General features: G+C 42.8%; 1 protein-coding gene across 1 annotated transcript; it reads left to right on the plus strand.

Moving 5' to 3' along the window:
• The first annotated feature begins 2,927 nt into the window (after nucleotides 1-2,927).
• Nucleotides 2,928-6,963, plus strand: LYZL4 (lysozyme like 4). The gene is made up of 4 exons (XM_064591565.1): nucleotides 2,928-3,066; nucleotides 3,180-3,329; nucleotides 6,753-6,831; nucleotides 6,927-6,963. Exons 1-4 carry the CDS (start codon nucleotides 2,928-2,930, stop codon nucleotides 6,961-6,963), a joined length of 405 nt encoding a protein of 134 aa, XP_064447635.1.
• The last annotated feature ends 5,488 nt before the right edge of the window (nucleotides 6,964-12,451 follow it).

The following is a 12,451-nucleotide window of genomic DNA, read 5'->3' on the forward strand; positions in this document are numbered from 1 at the left end:
GTCAGCTAGGTTGAGGAGTTGGGATCTTATTTAAAGTGCCAGGGGAATCTACTGGAGATGGGTGATGTGACTGGATATATGTTTTTAAAGAGGATTTTCTAGTTACTGTATAGATAATAGGGATAGGGGGACAGGAGAGGATTGTGGAGTATCAGAGTATATCTAGGAACCTCTACAGAAGTCAGAGATGATGGTGATCTGGACTGGGATGATGGCAGAGAAGATGGCAAGAGGTGGATTGGTTTTGGAAAAACAAGGGGACAGGGCTCCCAGTGATTTCACTGCAGGGGAAGAGGGAAGGAGGGAGGACTCAGGATGCCTCTTATGAGTATGTCTGGGAGACAGATATCATCTGAAAATATCGTTTGCTCTGCTGGAAAATGTAAACATGGACTTCTCTTCCAGTATGCATTGGAATTCAGTTATTAAGCTAAGGGCAAGGATGTGTGACCATAGCTCAAAAGACAAGTATCTGCTGGGGATTGAATACTTTGCATATTTAACTCATTTACTTTTCAAATCAACACAATTAGGTGAGTATTAATTTAATCATCATTTAGATGAGGAAACTGAGGCACAGAGAGGCTGAATAACTGTCTTAGATCACTCCTGGGATTCCTAAAATCCCAGCTATTATGGGGCAAAGTCAGAATTTGGACCCAGGCAATCTGACTCCCGAGTCTGAGCACTTAAATGCTAGGCTAGGCCCTCCTCGACAATGTATTTGGTATAACGGTGATGTCTGTAAGTAATCATGTGACTTAAGAGTTTAGACAAATGTTTAAAAGTGAAATTCTTGGGCACCTGGGTGGCTCAGTTGTTAAGCGTCTGCCTTCGGCTCAGGTCATGATCCCAGGGTCCTGGGATCGAGCCCCGCGTCAGGCTCCCTGCTCAGTGGGGAGCCTGCTTCTCCCTCTCCCACTCCCCCTGCTTGTGTTCCCTCTCTCGCTGTCTCTCTCTGTCAAATAAATAAATAAAATCTTTAAAAAAAATAAAAGTGAAATTCTTCTAATTCAGGAATATACTTATTTATTTCTAATTTTTCCCAAGCTAGACATTTAGGTCATCGGTTCTCAACAGGGGACAGTTGTGTCTGCCAGGAGATGTTTGGCAATGTATGGAGACATTTTTGTCTGTCACAACTGAGGGGGAGAAGCTACTGGCATCTAGAGGCCAGGTGTGTTCCTAAATAAACTCCAGTGCACAGAAAAGCCCCCAGGACAAAGAATTTTCCAGCCTAAGTGCCAAGGTCAAGAGGCCCTTGTGCAGATGAATGTAGGCTGGTGGACACGAATACACCTGTGAATGATGACAAACAGGAGGGTGCAATTAGTTGTCCAACTGATACATATTTTTGTAGTGTTGGGGGCTGTAGGGCATGCCAGGAAGAAGACATGTTATAATTTCCTGTTGCACATTCTAGTCTGAGAGATAAGACATGGCATAGAACAGGACAATCACCTGCTAGGTGTTCTGGAAGTGATTCTGAGTGCAGTAGGGGCTCAGAGAAGGAACGTTAATGCAGGATTACATCAGGTTTCAAGGAGGTGGCACCTGGAGTGGACACCTGAAGATGGAGCAGCGTTTGGGTGGAGAAAGGCATGGTAGGGTCCTGTGGATTGGGAAGAGCCATGTGTGGAGATACTAAGGTAAGAATTGGCTGGAGCATGGGCAGTGGAGTGTGGGGTAGGGAGGTGTGGGGAGGAACAGAGAAGGAGCAACGTGGGAATTCAGAGTTGACTGAATTGATTCCTCCTGATGGAGGGAGGGCAGGGTAAGGCCAGATTATAGAGGGCTCAGAAAGTCAAGTGTGGGTTTGCTATCAGGAATAGAGAACTAACAGCTTTCCCAAAGTCACATTGTATACATGCTTTGGGGACATTGAAAATACCACTTGGACGAGTTGGCCTGGAGGAGTGGAGACGAAGAGGCGGGGCTAGGTTAGGAGATAGAGATGAGGGGTTTTAGAGGATGATGATGAGGAGGGTTTAGGGGATGGAAATGAGGGGGGTTCAGGGGATGATGATGATGAGAAGGGTTTAGGGGATGACAATGAGGTGGTTTTATTGGAGTGGCAATGAGCAGAGTTTAGGTGGTGACAACAGAAATGGAGAAAGAGAAACTCAGGAGTCAATTCTCTGAGCACCCCCAATATGCAGCCCCCCTTCACAGATGAGAAAGCAGAGGCACCATGAGGCTAAGGCCTTGTCTGCTGTTGCCAGTGATGACCCCCTACTACGTGGCAGGTCTGGGCTGGACTGGGGTTTGTCTCCTTGTGTGGACAGCCAGAGAAAATCTCAGTGGAGTTTGATTTGTAGACAATCTGGAGATAAGATTGTGGCCAGGGTGAGAGCACAGCTCTGAATATATTCTAGGATAAAAGGCAATGGTGGAAAGAATTCAACATGGGAGTAGTGCTTGTGCTTGAGTAGTGGGACCACAGTGAAATTTTCCCTTCTCTTTCTGTTCCCAACACGTACCTAATGGACAAGTTGTACTTTCACAATAAAGGGGAAGAGAAGATTTGAGCTTCTGTATCTAACGTGAAAGAGAAATGAGTGAGAAGAAAATCAAGCAGAAGCCACTGGGTTTTGCTGGAGGGAAAGAATGTCTGTGTGTGTGTGGGGGTAACCTTCATAAGAGCAGTTTCCTTAGAAAATGGGGGGTCCAGAAGAGAAGGAGAGGCAGGGTTTCAGGTGTCCTGGGTTTGCAATGACATGAAGCTGAGGATTAGGGTGGGAAGAAGTATCACGGTTAAGCCAGGCAGAACTCCCCTTTCTGAACACACTGAATTGCACACCCCCACCCCACAGTGCCCTTCTTTCCCTTCAGAGAAACCAGTGTCCCTGGGATCCTGGCAGGACTTCTCTGTGACTCCGCCGGCTCCCCTGGCCATTGTTGCCCTGAGCGGCCAGGAGCCTGAGAAGATGAAGGCATCCATGGTTCTCTCCCTCATTGGCTGCCTGGTGGTTCCAAGTGGTGCTGCTATCATGGGGCGCTGTAAGGTGGCTAAGAAGCTCTATGAAGGAGGCCTGGATTATTTTGAGGGCTACAGCCTTGCAAACTGTGAGTAGGTCCCTCTTAGCCCCCTCTCCCCTCCCCTTCTTTTCCTCTGGCCCCTGCCCAGGCATCCCCACCTCTGCCGGCCTCCAAGCCACTCACCTCCTGTTCCATCTTAGGGGTGTGCCTGGCTTATTTTGAGAGCAAGTTCAACCCCACGGCCATCTACGAGAACTCACCCGGTGGCTACACTGGCTATGGCCTCTTTCAGATCCGCAGCCATGACTGGTGCGACAGGGGCAAGAACCGCTGCCACATGTCCTGCTCCGGTAGGTCCCGCCCCCTCTGTCCCACACCCGGGCACAGGGGCTGCAGCGCAGAGCGCAGAGGCCAGACTCCCAGGGGGCCAGAGTTTCCAGGTTTAGAGCAGGGAGGCGGAGGGCCTGGCAGGTGCGGGCCCGGGGAGGCTGAGTGCTTTGCACCGGAGTGTGCAGGCTGTGGGTGGCAGCCAAGGGCAGAGTCATGGAAACCCCCATCCAGATGGGCAGGATGAGAGGACGCAAGGGGGAGGCTGTCAGCATCAGAGCCCACCTGAGCCTGAAGGGTTAGAGCAGAGGGCTCTGTCTGCATGGGCCTCATCTCACCCACGCTCGGCCACACACTCTTCTTCAAGGGGAACAGTGACCACTTGGACAGGCACGAGGGGTCACTGGGAGGATACAGGAGCAGGCCATTCCTAGGGGAGCTTTCCCTGCTGCTCTCAGGGGTCCCAAGTACCTGTGGTCAAGAGGATGGATGCACTGGCCCAGGGTTCCCTCACCCTAGCATTCACTGAGCACCCACGATGTGTCGGCCTCCTGGAGCTGACATTCTAGTGCTTGCTAAGTGCAGGGTGCTCCTCTAAGCTCTTCATTGGTCTGAATTCATCTAGTCTTCACAAAGACCCCCATGACATGGGCACTGTTATTATCCCATTCTATGAATGGGGAAACTGAGGCCCAGAGAGGGTAAGTACATGCCCAGAGCCACACAGCTGTAGGTGGTGTTGTTGAGAGGCAAACCAACACAGTGCAACTCCTGAGTCAGGAGGGTCTGAGGGCCTGGCACTCTCAGGGTCTCCCTGATGAGCAAAGCTCCCTCCCCCATGATGAGTGAGAAACATTCCAGAACCTGGCTTCTGAGCTGGTTCTTTAGGAGACAGAGTGGAGAGGTCATGGTAAAGCTTGTAACCTTCTTACGTGGTCCAGGAGAAAGCCACTCAGTGTTGGGCTCCATGCTCGGCCTGGGGACTCCAGAGAGGAGTAAGATGGTTTCCAGATTCAAGGAGAAGCAGAATTGCATAGTAGGAGGGAAAGGTGCAGAAAACACACAGGAACCCAGTGGGAATCCCAGCTGTTCCCATTACGAGTGAGCTACATGAGCTTGTGTAGGTCCCTTCCCAGAGCTTTCTCATCTGTGAAGGGGGGATGACATTAGCTACCTCTTAAGGTTGCTATGAGCATTAAATGGGTAATGTATGTAAAACACTGTGCAGGGCCCATAGAAACCACGTGATAAAAGTCTAGCAGAGACCAAACATTAAGAACATAATTTAATTACTGTGATAGAACATTCAGTGTTGGCCTTGAGCTTCCTGGTAGCCAAGGCAAAAAGAGAAACCCAGTAGGCCTATAATTTATATCTCATAAGAAGATAGATTGATTGATGGACTGCCAGAATCTGACAGAAGAAACAAATAATTATCTGTAATAGAGGTGATACCAAGTGCTATGATGAAAATAGGGTGGATTAGATATCCTAAAAAACCCTCCCACTAGATAAAATGTAAAAAAAAATAAATCTGGGGCCCCTGGCTAGCTCAGTCAGTAGAGCGTGCATCACAACTCAGGTTGTGAGTTGATGCCCATGTTGGGCACAGAGCCTACTTAAAAAAGAAAAAGAAATAAACCCTCCATAGTACCTGGCTGAGCTGGCAAGAAAGTAAAATCCCTAAAGACTAAAATGAGAAGCGAGAATCCAGAGAGCTAAGTGAAGATTGAAGCTGATGAGGACCCAGGGGACATCAGGCACAGGTTTGAGGACATTGTGTAGACAGAGCCTGAGCAAGATAAGGAGGTGGATTGGAGACTCCACCGATACCCAAGATTCCAGAGAACTGCATTATCAGCTGAAGGATGAGCTAGAAAGTCCTGAAAGCAAAGACATTCTAAATAGAGGGGAAAACACCTCAAGCCAGTAAGACTCACAAGGAAGCATGGCGCCATCGAGAGATACTAACTAGGCCCTGTGCTAAGTCCTGGGGACAGTTCAGAGGAATTGTATACTGTCCTTGTCCAGCAGGGTGAGGGACAGAGAGAGCGCAGGCTTTGAGGCCACACAGAATCTTGGCTTGACATCTTACTAGTTATGTGATCTGAGTCTTAGTTTTCTTATCTGTAAAGTGGAGGTAATAATAGTACTTACCTCACAAGGCTTTTGTGAGTTTTTAATATACTACAGTGTATATAAAGTGCTGAGCCTAGTGTTGGGTATACTGTCTGGTGTGTGATGAATACAAGTTCATTCAAAGAATTTACAATGTTGCTGGGGATTAGGATGTGCGTGTGTGCATGTGAGCATATATGCACATGTGTATCTATGTATGCACATATGTATGTTTGTATATATGTATTTGAGTAGAGCTGAATTGAAGTGACATTTTATTCAGAAGACGGGAGAGGGTGAAGTGAGCTAGATGGTCAGTGACAGAGTTTTAAGGACTGTCCTGCTTAGATGAGCAGATACAAGTTGGGAGATGAGCATGAACAAAATCCAGGAAGAGGAACTGCATATAATACCCAAGCTGTGGGTATCAGGAGTGGAGCACCCACCTTAAGGGCGGGTGCAAGCTTTGTCTCCTAACCCTTGGTAGGCCTCTAACAGTGGGGTTGTGAAAGAAGGCAATGGAAGGTGAGGTTGTAGAAATGGAAAGGCATGTTGGGAAAAGGACAGACTAAGCCAAAGATTTGGGGTTCTGTTTTATAGGCAACTAGGGGGCACTGAAGTAATGTTTAAAGGAAAAGCAATCAGACTGGATTAGGGAAAGAGAGATACTGAAGTGTAGTCAAGAAGGAAGTAACCCAGGTGGGAGGTCTTGGCTTCCACATTCAAAGGAGAGAATGGAGTGTTGGTCTCTCAGAGGCACCTCTGGGCCATCTTCAATGCTGTTTCTTCTGCCTGGAACACTTTTCCTTCTGTGATCCCTCCACCCCTTTTCCTTACCTACTCTTCTAGATGTCATGTGGCCCAATAACCCTTCCCTGACCTTTCGAGTCTGAATTGGGTGCCCCCACTCACCACTCCCACATCGAACAGCATTTCCCCATCATTCCAGGTATCCTTTGTATTATAATTGTCTATGATCTTTATCTCCCCCTTTCAGACTGCAGGCTCTAGGACGACAGGGACAGATTTACTGGGTTCACTATTCTACCTCCGCTGCTTTTTATATTGCTTAGCACAGAATATTTGCTATACAAATTTTTAATGAAAATATTATTATAAGAATTAAAAGAAAAAAATCGTTAGATTTAGTAAAAGATGACCACAAGCTACTATCTCCCAGGGTTGTCTGGAAAAAAATCTAGGGATAGATTGATCCTTGGAATCACATGGAAGCCTCTCTAATGTGGACACCCTATACCTTCCCTAATGTCACTCTGACTTAGCTGCTAAGTTGTGGAGTGTATTGTTCCACTTCATTTTCTCCACAGCTTTACTGAATCCAGATTTGAAGAAGACAATTGAATGTGCCAAGAGAATTGTAAAAGGAAAAGACGGTATGGGAGCATGGTAAGTGGTACGTTTTTTGAAGTCTATGTTAATGACCTTCACCCATTATCCTTAATCCTAATCTTGGCCTAATCTTGGTCTCTGCACATCTATAGTCTCAAACTAGTGGGACCTTACCAAGCTAAGCAGTAGAACACCACTGAGTTCTACAACCCCAGGTCTCAGAAGGAAGGACGTAAATATCAGACAAATTGCCTTAAGTTGAATATACTCTTTCCTTCTCAAGTATTGTTTAGGGTTATTCAGGAGGCTAGGATGAGCAACCTTGAAATAAATCTCTCTATATATTTCTGATTATTTCTTTCATCTAAATACTTAGGTTCTTAATGCATGTTGTGAAATGACTAACAAGTTTGTACCAATTTATATTAATAATAAGAGTTTAATAAAATGCCTATTTACTGCACTCTCATCAATGATAAATCTTTGCCATTTGAAAGGTATCTAACAATTTTATCTTCTTTCGCATTTTGTGATATTCCATTAGGGCGTTTTCCCATTATGTTTGTTATATATTTAAATTTTTTCCCCCTGACCTTGTCCTTTGCTTATTTTTAAAATTCAGATGATCATATTCATTTGAAAGAACACTTTATATATTAGGTGTTAGATGTCTTAACAGATTGTTATATATTTGTATTTTTTTCATTTCACTGAAGTTCATATAAGTTGAAATAACAAACATACAACTAGATTATCCATCTTATTTACATATTCTTGGTCACTTATTTGGCACTATATTGAGACATCTTCTTGATTCTTTTTTTTTTAAGATTTTATTTATTTATCTGACAGAGATTGAGAGAAAGAGACAGAGAGAGCACAAGTAGGGGGAGCAGCAGAGGGAGAGAGAGAAGCAGGCTCTCTGCTGAGCAGGGAGCCCAATGCGGGGCTCGATCTCAGTACCCTGGGATCATGACCTGAGCTGAAGGCAGACGCTTAACTGACTGAGCCACCCAGGTGCCCCGATAGTTACATATTTGTTACCAAAAATAACTGCAACTCTGATTTCTTCTTTAAGCAGATATTTGCTTCGGAAAGCCATCTGAAATTTACAAGTGTTTGGGCTTGTTTTGACTTCTTTCACTCAATATTTGTTCATATTGTTGTGTATAGTCCTAATTTGTTTGTTCCCATTGCTGCATAGTATTCCATTATATGGATATATCAGTTTATAGATCCATTATTCTGTTGGTGGGCATTTGGGTAGTTTTCACTTTTTTAGTGCTGCCATGAACATTCTATACTTTTCTTTTAGTGAATATATAAATGGATTCACATTGATTATACCAAGGAATAAAATCACTAGTCATAGGATATGCATATTTTCAGATTTGGTGTATTTTACCAAACCATTTTTTAAAGAGGTTCAATTTACACTTCCATCAGCAGTTGTAGGATTCAGTGGCTCCAAATTATTGTCAGTGCTTGGAATTTGTAGTTTATTCTTGTGACTGTGTAGTGGTATCGCATTGGGTTTTATTTTGTATTTCCCTGGCAACTAATGAGATTGAGCACTTTTTCAAATGTTTATTGGCCATTTAGATATCCTTTTATGTGAAGTGCCTTTTCAAATCTTTTGTCAGTTTTCCTATTGTATTTATCTTTGTCTTATTAATTCATCAGGAATTATTTATATACTCTGGGTAAAAGTTTTTTTGTTAGATACAAGTATTACAAACATCATCTTTCATTCTGTGGGTTCCTTTCTCACCCTCTTAATGGTGTCTTGATAAAATGAAATTCTTAGTCTTAATACAGTCTAATTTATTATTACTTTCCCTTTATGGTTAATTTTAGTTACTTTAGAGAAATATTTGCCTATTCCTAGGTCATGAGGGTATTCTTCTTAATTTTTTTTTCTAAAAGCTTTATTTAATCTTTCACATTTGGCTCTACAATACCTTTTCCTTTCTTTTTCGTGCTTCATTGCATTGGCTAGGATCGCCAGTAAATGTTGAATAGAAGTGATGATAGTGGCAATTAGGACATTATTCCCAATCTCACAGGTAAGAAGTTCAACATTTTATCATTAAGTGTTGTATTTTCTTTAAACTTTCTGAGATACTCTTAATCAGATTGAGCATTCTTTTCCATTTCTAGTTTGTTAAAGGTTTTTTAAATCATGGATGGCTATTGAATTTTGATTATTACACATTTAGTATCTTTGCAATTCTGTGTTAGCCTATCCATCTTTTTTTTTTAAAATCCAAATTGTTGCCTTTTTAATCTCTCTTCTCTTCCATGGTTTTCTCCAGAGGTTATGCCTGGTTACATCTTTTTTTTTTTTTTAATTTTATTATGTTATGTTAGTCACCATATAATACATCATTGGTTTTTGATGTGGTGATCCACGATCCATTGTTTTCGTATAACACCCAGTGCTCCATGCAGTACATGCCCTCCTTAATACCCATCACCGGGCCAACCAATACTCCTCCCCCCTCCCCTCTAAAACCCTGTTTGTTTCTCAGAGTCCATAGTCTCTCATGATTCATCTCTCCCTCCAATTCCCCCCCCCATTTTTCCCTTCCTTCTCCTAATGTCCTCCATGTTATTCCTTATATTCTACAAATAAGTGAAACCATATGATAATTGACTTTCTCTGCTTGACTTATTTCACTTAGCATAATCTCCTCCAGTCCCATCCATGTTGATGTAAAAGTTGGGTATTCATCCTTTCTGATGGCTGAATAATATTCCATTGTATATATGGACCACATCTTCTTTATCCATTCATCTGTTGAAGGGCATCTCAGCTCTTTCCACAGTTTGGCTATTGTGGACATTGCTGCTATGAACATTGGTGTGCATATGGCCCTTCTTTTCACTACATCTGTGTCTTTGGGGTAAATACCCAGTAGTGCAATTGCTGGGTCATAGGGTAGCTCTATTTTTAACTTTTTGAGGAACCTCCACACTGTTTTCCAAAGTGGCTGTACCAACTTGCATTCTCACCAACAGTGTAAGAGGGTTCCCCTTTCTCCACAACCTCTCCAACATTTGTTGTTTCTTTCCCTGTCCATTTTTGCCATTCTAACTGGTGTAAGGTGGTAGCTCAGTGTGGTTTTGATTTGGATTTCCCTGATGGCTAATGATGATGAACATTTTTTCATGTGTCTGTTAGCCATTTGTATGTCTTCTTCAGAGAAGTGTCTTTTCATATCTTCTGCCAACTTTCGACTTGATTATTTGTTTTTTGGGTGTTGAGTTTGAGAAGGTCTTTATAGATTTTGGATACCAGCCCTTTCTCTGTAGTGTCATTTGCAAATATCTTCTCCCATTCCGTGGGTTGCCTCTTTGTTTTGTGGACTGTTTCCTTTGCTGTACAGAAGCTTTTTATCTTGATGAAGTCCCAAAAGTTCATTTTTGCTTTTGTTTCACTAGCTTTTGGAGATGTATCTTGAAAGAAGTTGCTGTGGCCAATGTCAAAGAGGTTACTGCCTATGTTCTCCTCTAGGATTTTGATGGATTCCTGTCTCACATTGAGGTCTTTCATCCACTTTGAGTTTATCTTTGTGAATGGTGTTAGAGAATGGTCGAGTTTCATTCTTCTGCATGTGGCTGTCCAATTTTCCCAGCACCATTTATTGAAGAGACTGTCTTTTTTCCATTGCATGTTTTTTCCTGCTTTGTCAAAAATTATTTGACCATAGAGTTGAGGGTCCGTATCTGGGTTCTCTATTCTGTTCCATTGGTCTATATGTCATTTTTGTGCCAGTACCATGCTGTCTTGGTGATCACTGCTTTGTAATATAGCTTGAAATCAGGCAACGGGATGCCCCCAGCTTTGTTTTTCTTTTTCAACATTTCCTTGGCGATTCGGGGTCTTTTCTGATTCCATACAAATTTTAGGATTGTTTGTTCCAGCGCTTTGAAAAATGTCATTGGACTTTTGATTGGGATGGCATTGAAGGTATAGATTGCTCTGGATAACATAGACATTTTAACAATGTTTATTCTTCTGATCCATGAGCATGGAATATTTTTCCATCTTTTTGTGTCTTCTTCATTTCTTTCATGAGTGTTTTGTAGTTCCTAGAGTATAGATCCTTTACCTCTTTGGTTAGGTTTATTCCGAGGTATCTTATGGTTTTTGGTGCTATTGTAAATGGAATCGTTTCTCTAATTTCTCTTTCTACAGTTGCGTTGTTAGTGTATAAGAAAGCAGCTGATTTCTGTGCATTGATTTTGTATCCTGCCACATTACTAAATTGCTGGATGAGTTCTAGTAATTTGGGGGTGGAGTCTTTTGAGTTTTCCACATAAAGTATCATGTCGTCTGCGAAAAGAGAGAGTTTGACTTCTTTGCCAATTTGAATACCTTTTATTTTTGTTATCTGATTGCTGTTGCTAGGACTTCTAGTACTATGTTGAAAAATAGTGGCGAGAGTGGGCATCCTTGACGTGTTCCTGATCTTAAGGGAAAGGCTCTCAGCTTTTCCCCATTGAGGATGATATTTGCTGTGGGTTTTTCATAGATGGATTTTATGAACTTGAGGAATGTTCCCTCTATCCCTATATTCTGGAGAGTTTTAATCAGGAAAGGATGTTGTATTTTGTCAAATGCTTTTTCTGCATCAATTGAGAGGACCATATGGTTCTTCTCCCTCCTCTTATTAATGTGTTCTATCACATTGATTGACCTGCGAATGTTGAACCACCCTTGCATCCCCGGGATAAATCCCACTTGGTCGTGGTGGATGATCCTTTTAATGTATTGTTGGATCCTATTAGCTAGGATTTTGTTGAGGATTTTGGAATCCATATTCATCAGGGATATTGGTCTGAAATTCTCCTTTTTGATGGGGTCTTTGCATGCTTTGGGGATTAAGGTAATGCTGGCCTCATAGAATGAGTCTGGAAGTTTTCCTTCTGTTTCTATTTTTTGAAACAGCTTCAGTAGAATAGGTATTATTTCTTCTTTGAATGTTTGGTAGAATTCCCAGGGAATCCATCAGGCCCTGGATTCTTGTTTTTGGGGAGGTTTTTGATCACTGCTTCAATCTCGTTACTGGTTATTGGCCTATTCAGGTTGTCAATTTCTTCCTGTTTCAGTCTTGGCAGCTTATAGGTTTCCAGGAAGGCCTCCATTTCATCCAGATTGTTCAGTTTATTGGCATATAGTTGTTCATAATAATTTCTGATTATTGTTTCTATTTCCTTGGTGTTAGTCGTGATCTCTCCCCTTTCATTCATAATTTTATTAATTTGGGTCCTTTCTCTTTTCTTTTGGAAAAGTCTGGTCAGTGGTTTATCAATCTTATTAATTAACAGTTGGCTTGTGTAGATGGCTGCCCCCATGTTGGGGGCATAGATATTTACAATTGTTAGAGCTTCTTGTTGGATAGACCCTTTCTTTTTTTTTTTAAGATTTTATTTATTTATTTGACAGAGAGAGACACAGCAAGAGCAGGAGCACAAGCAGGGGGAGTGGGAGAGGGAGAAGCAGGCTTCCCGCGGAGCAGGGAGCCCGATGCGGGGCTCGATCCCAGGACCCTGGGATCACGACCTGAGCTGAAGGCAGACGCCTAACGACTGAGCCACCCAGGCGCCCCTTGGATAGACCCTTTAAGAATGATATAGTGTCCTTCTGTGTCTCTTATTACAGACTTTAGTT

This window comes from Mirounga angustirostris, unplaced genomic scaffold, assembly GCF_029215605.1.
Source record: "Mirounga angustirostris isolate CCGP_5_RB_7025 unplaced genomic scaffold, mMirAng1.0.hap1 SCAF_1, whole genome shotgun sequence".
NCBI classification, from domain to species: domain Eukaryota; kingdom Metazoa; phylum Chordata; class Mammalia; order Carnivora; family Phocidae; genus Mirounga; species Mirounga angustirostris.

Bases quoted from the DNA above. Each gene is read 5' to 3' on its own strand.
- LYZL4 (XM_064591565.1), top strand. From the start codon at position 2,928: ATGAAGGCATCCATGGTTCTCTCCCTCATTGGCTGCCTGGTGGTTCCA. The intron at 3,330-6,752 runs GTAGGTCCCGCC...TTTTCTCCACAG, and splicing joins CTGCCACATGTCCTGCTCCG to CTTTACTGAATCCAGATTTG. The intron at 6,832-6,926 runs GTAAGTGGTACG...GCACATCTATAG, and splicing joins AAAGACGGTATGGGAGCATG to TCTCAAACTAGTGGGACCTT.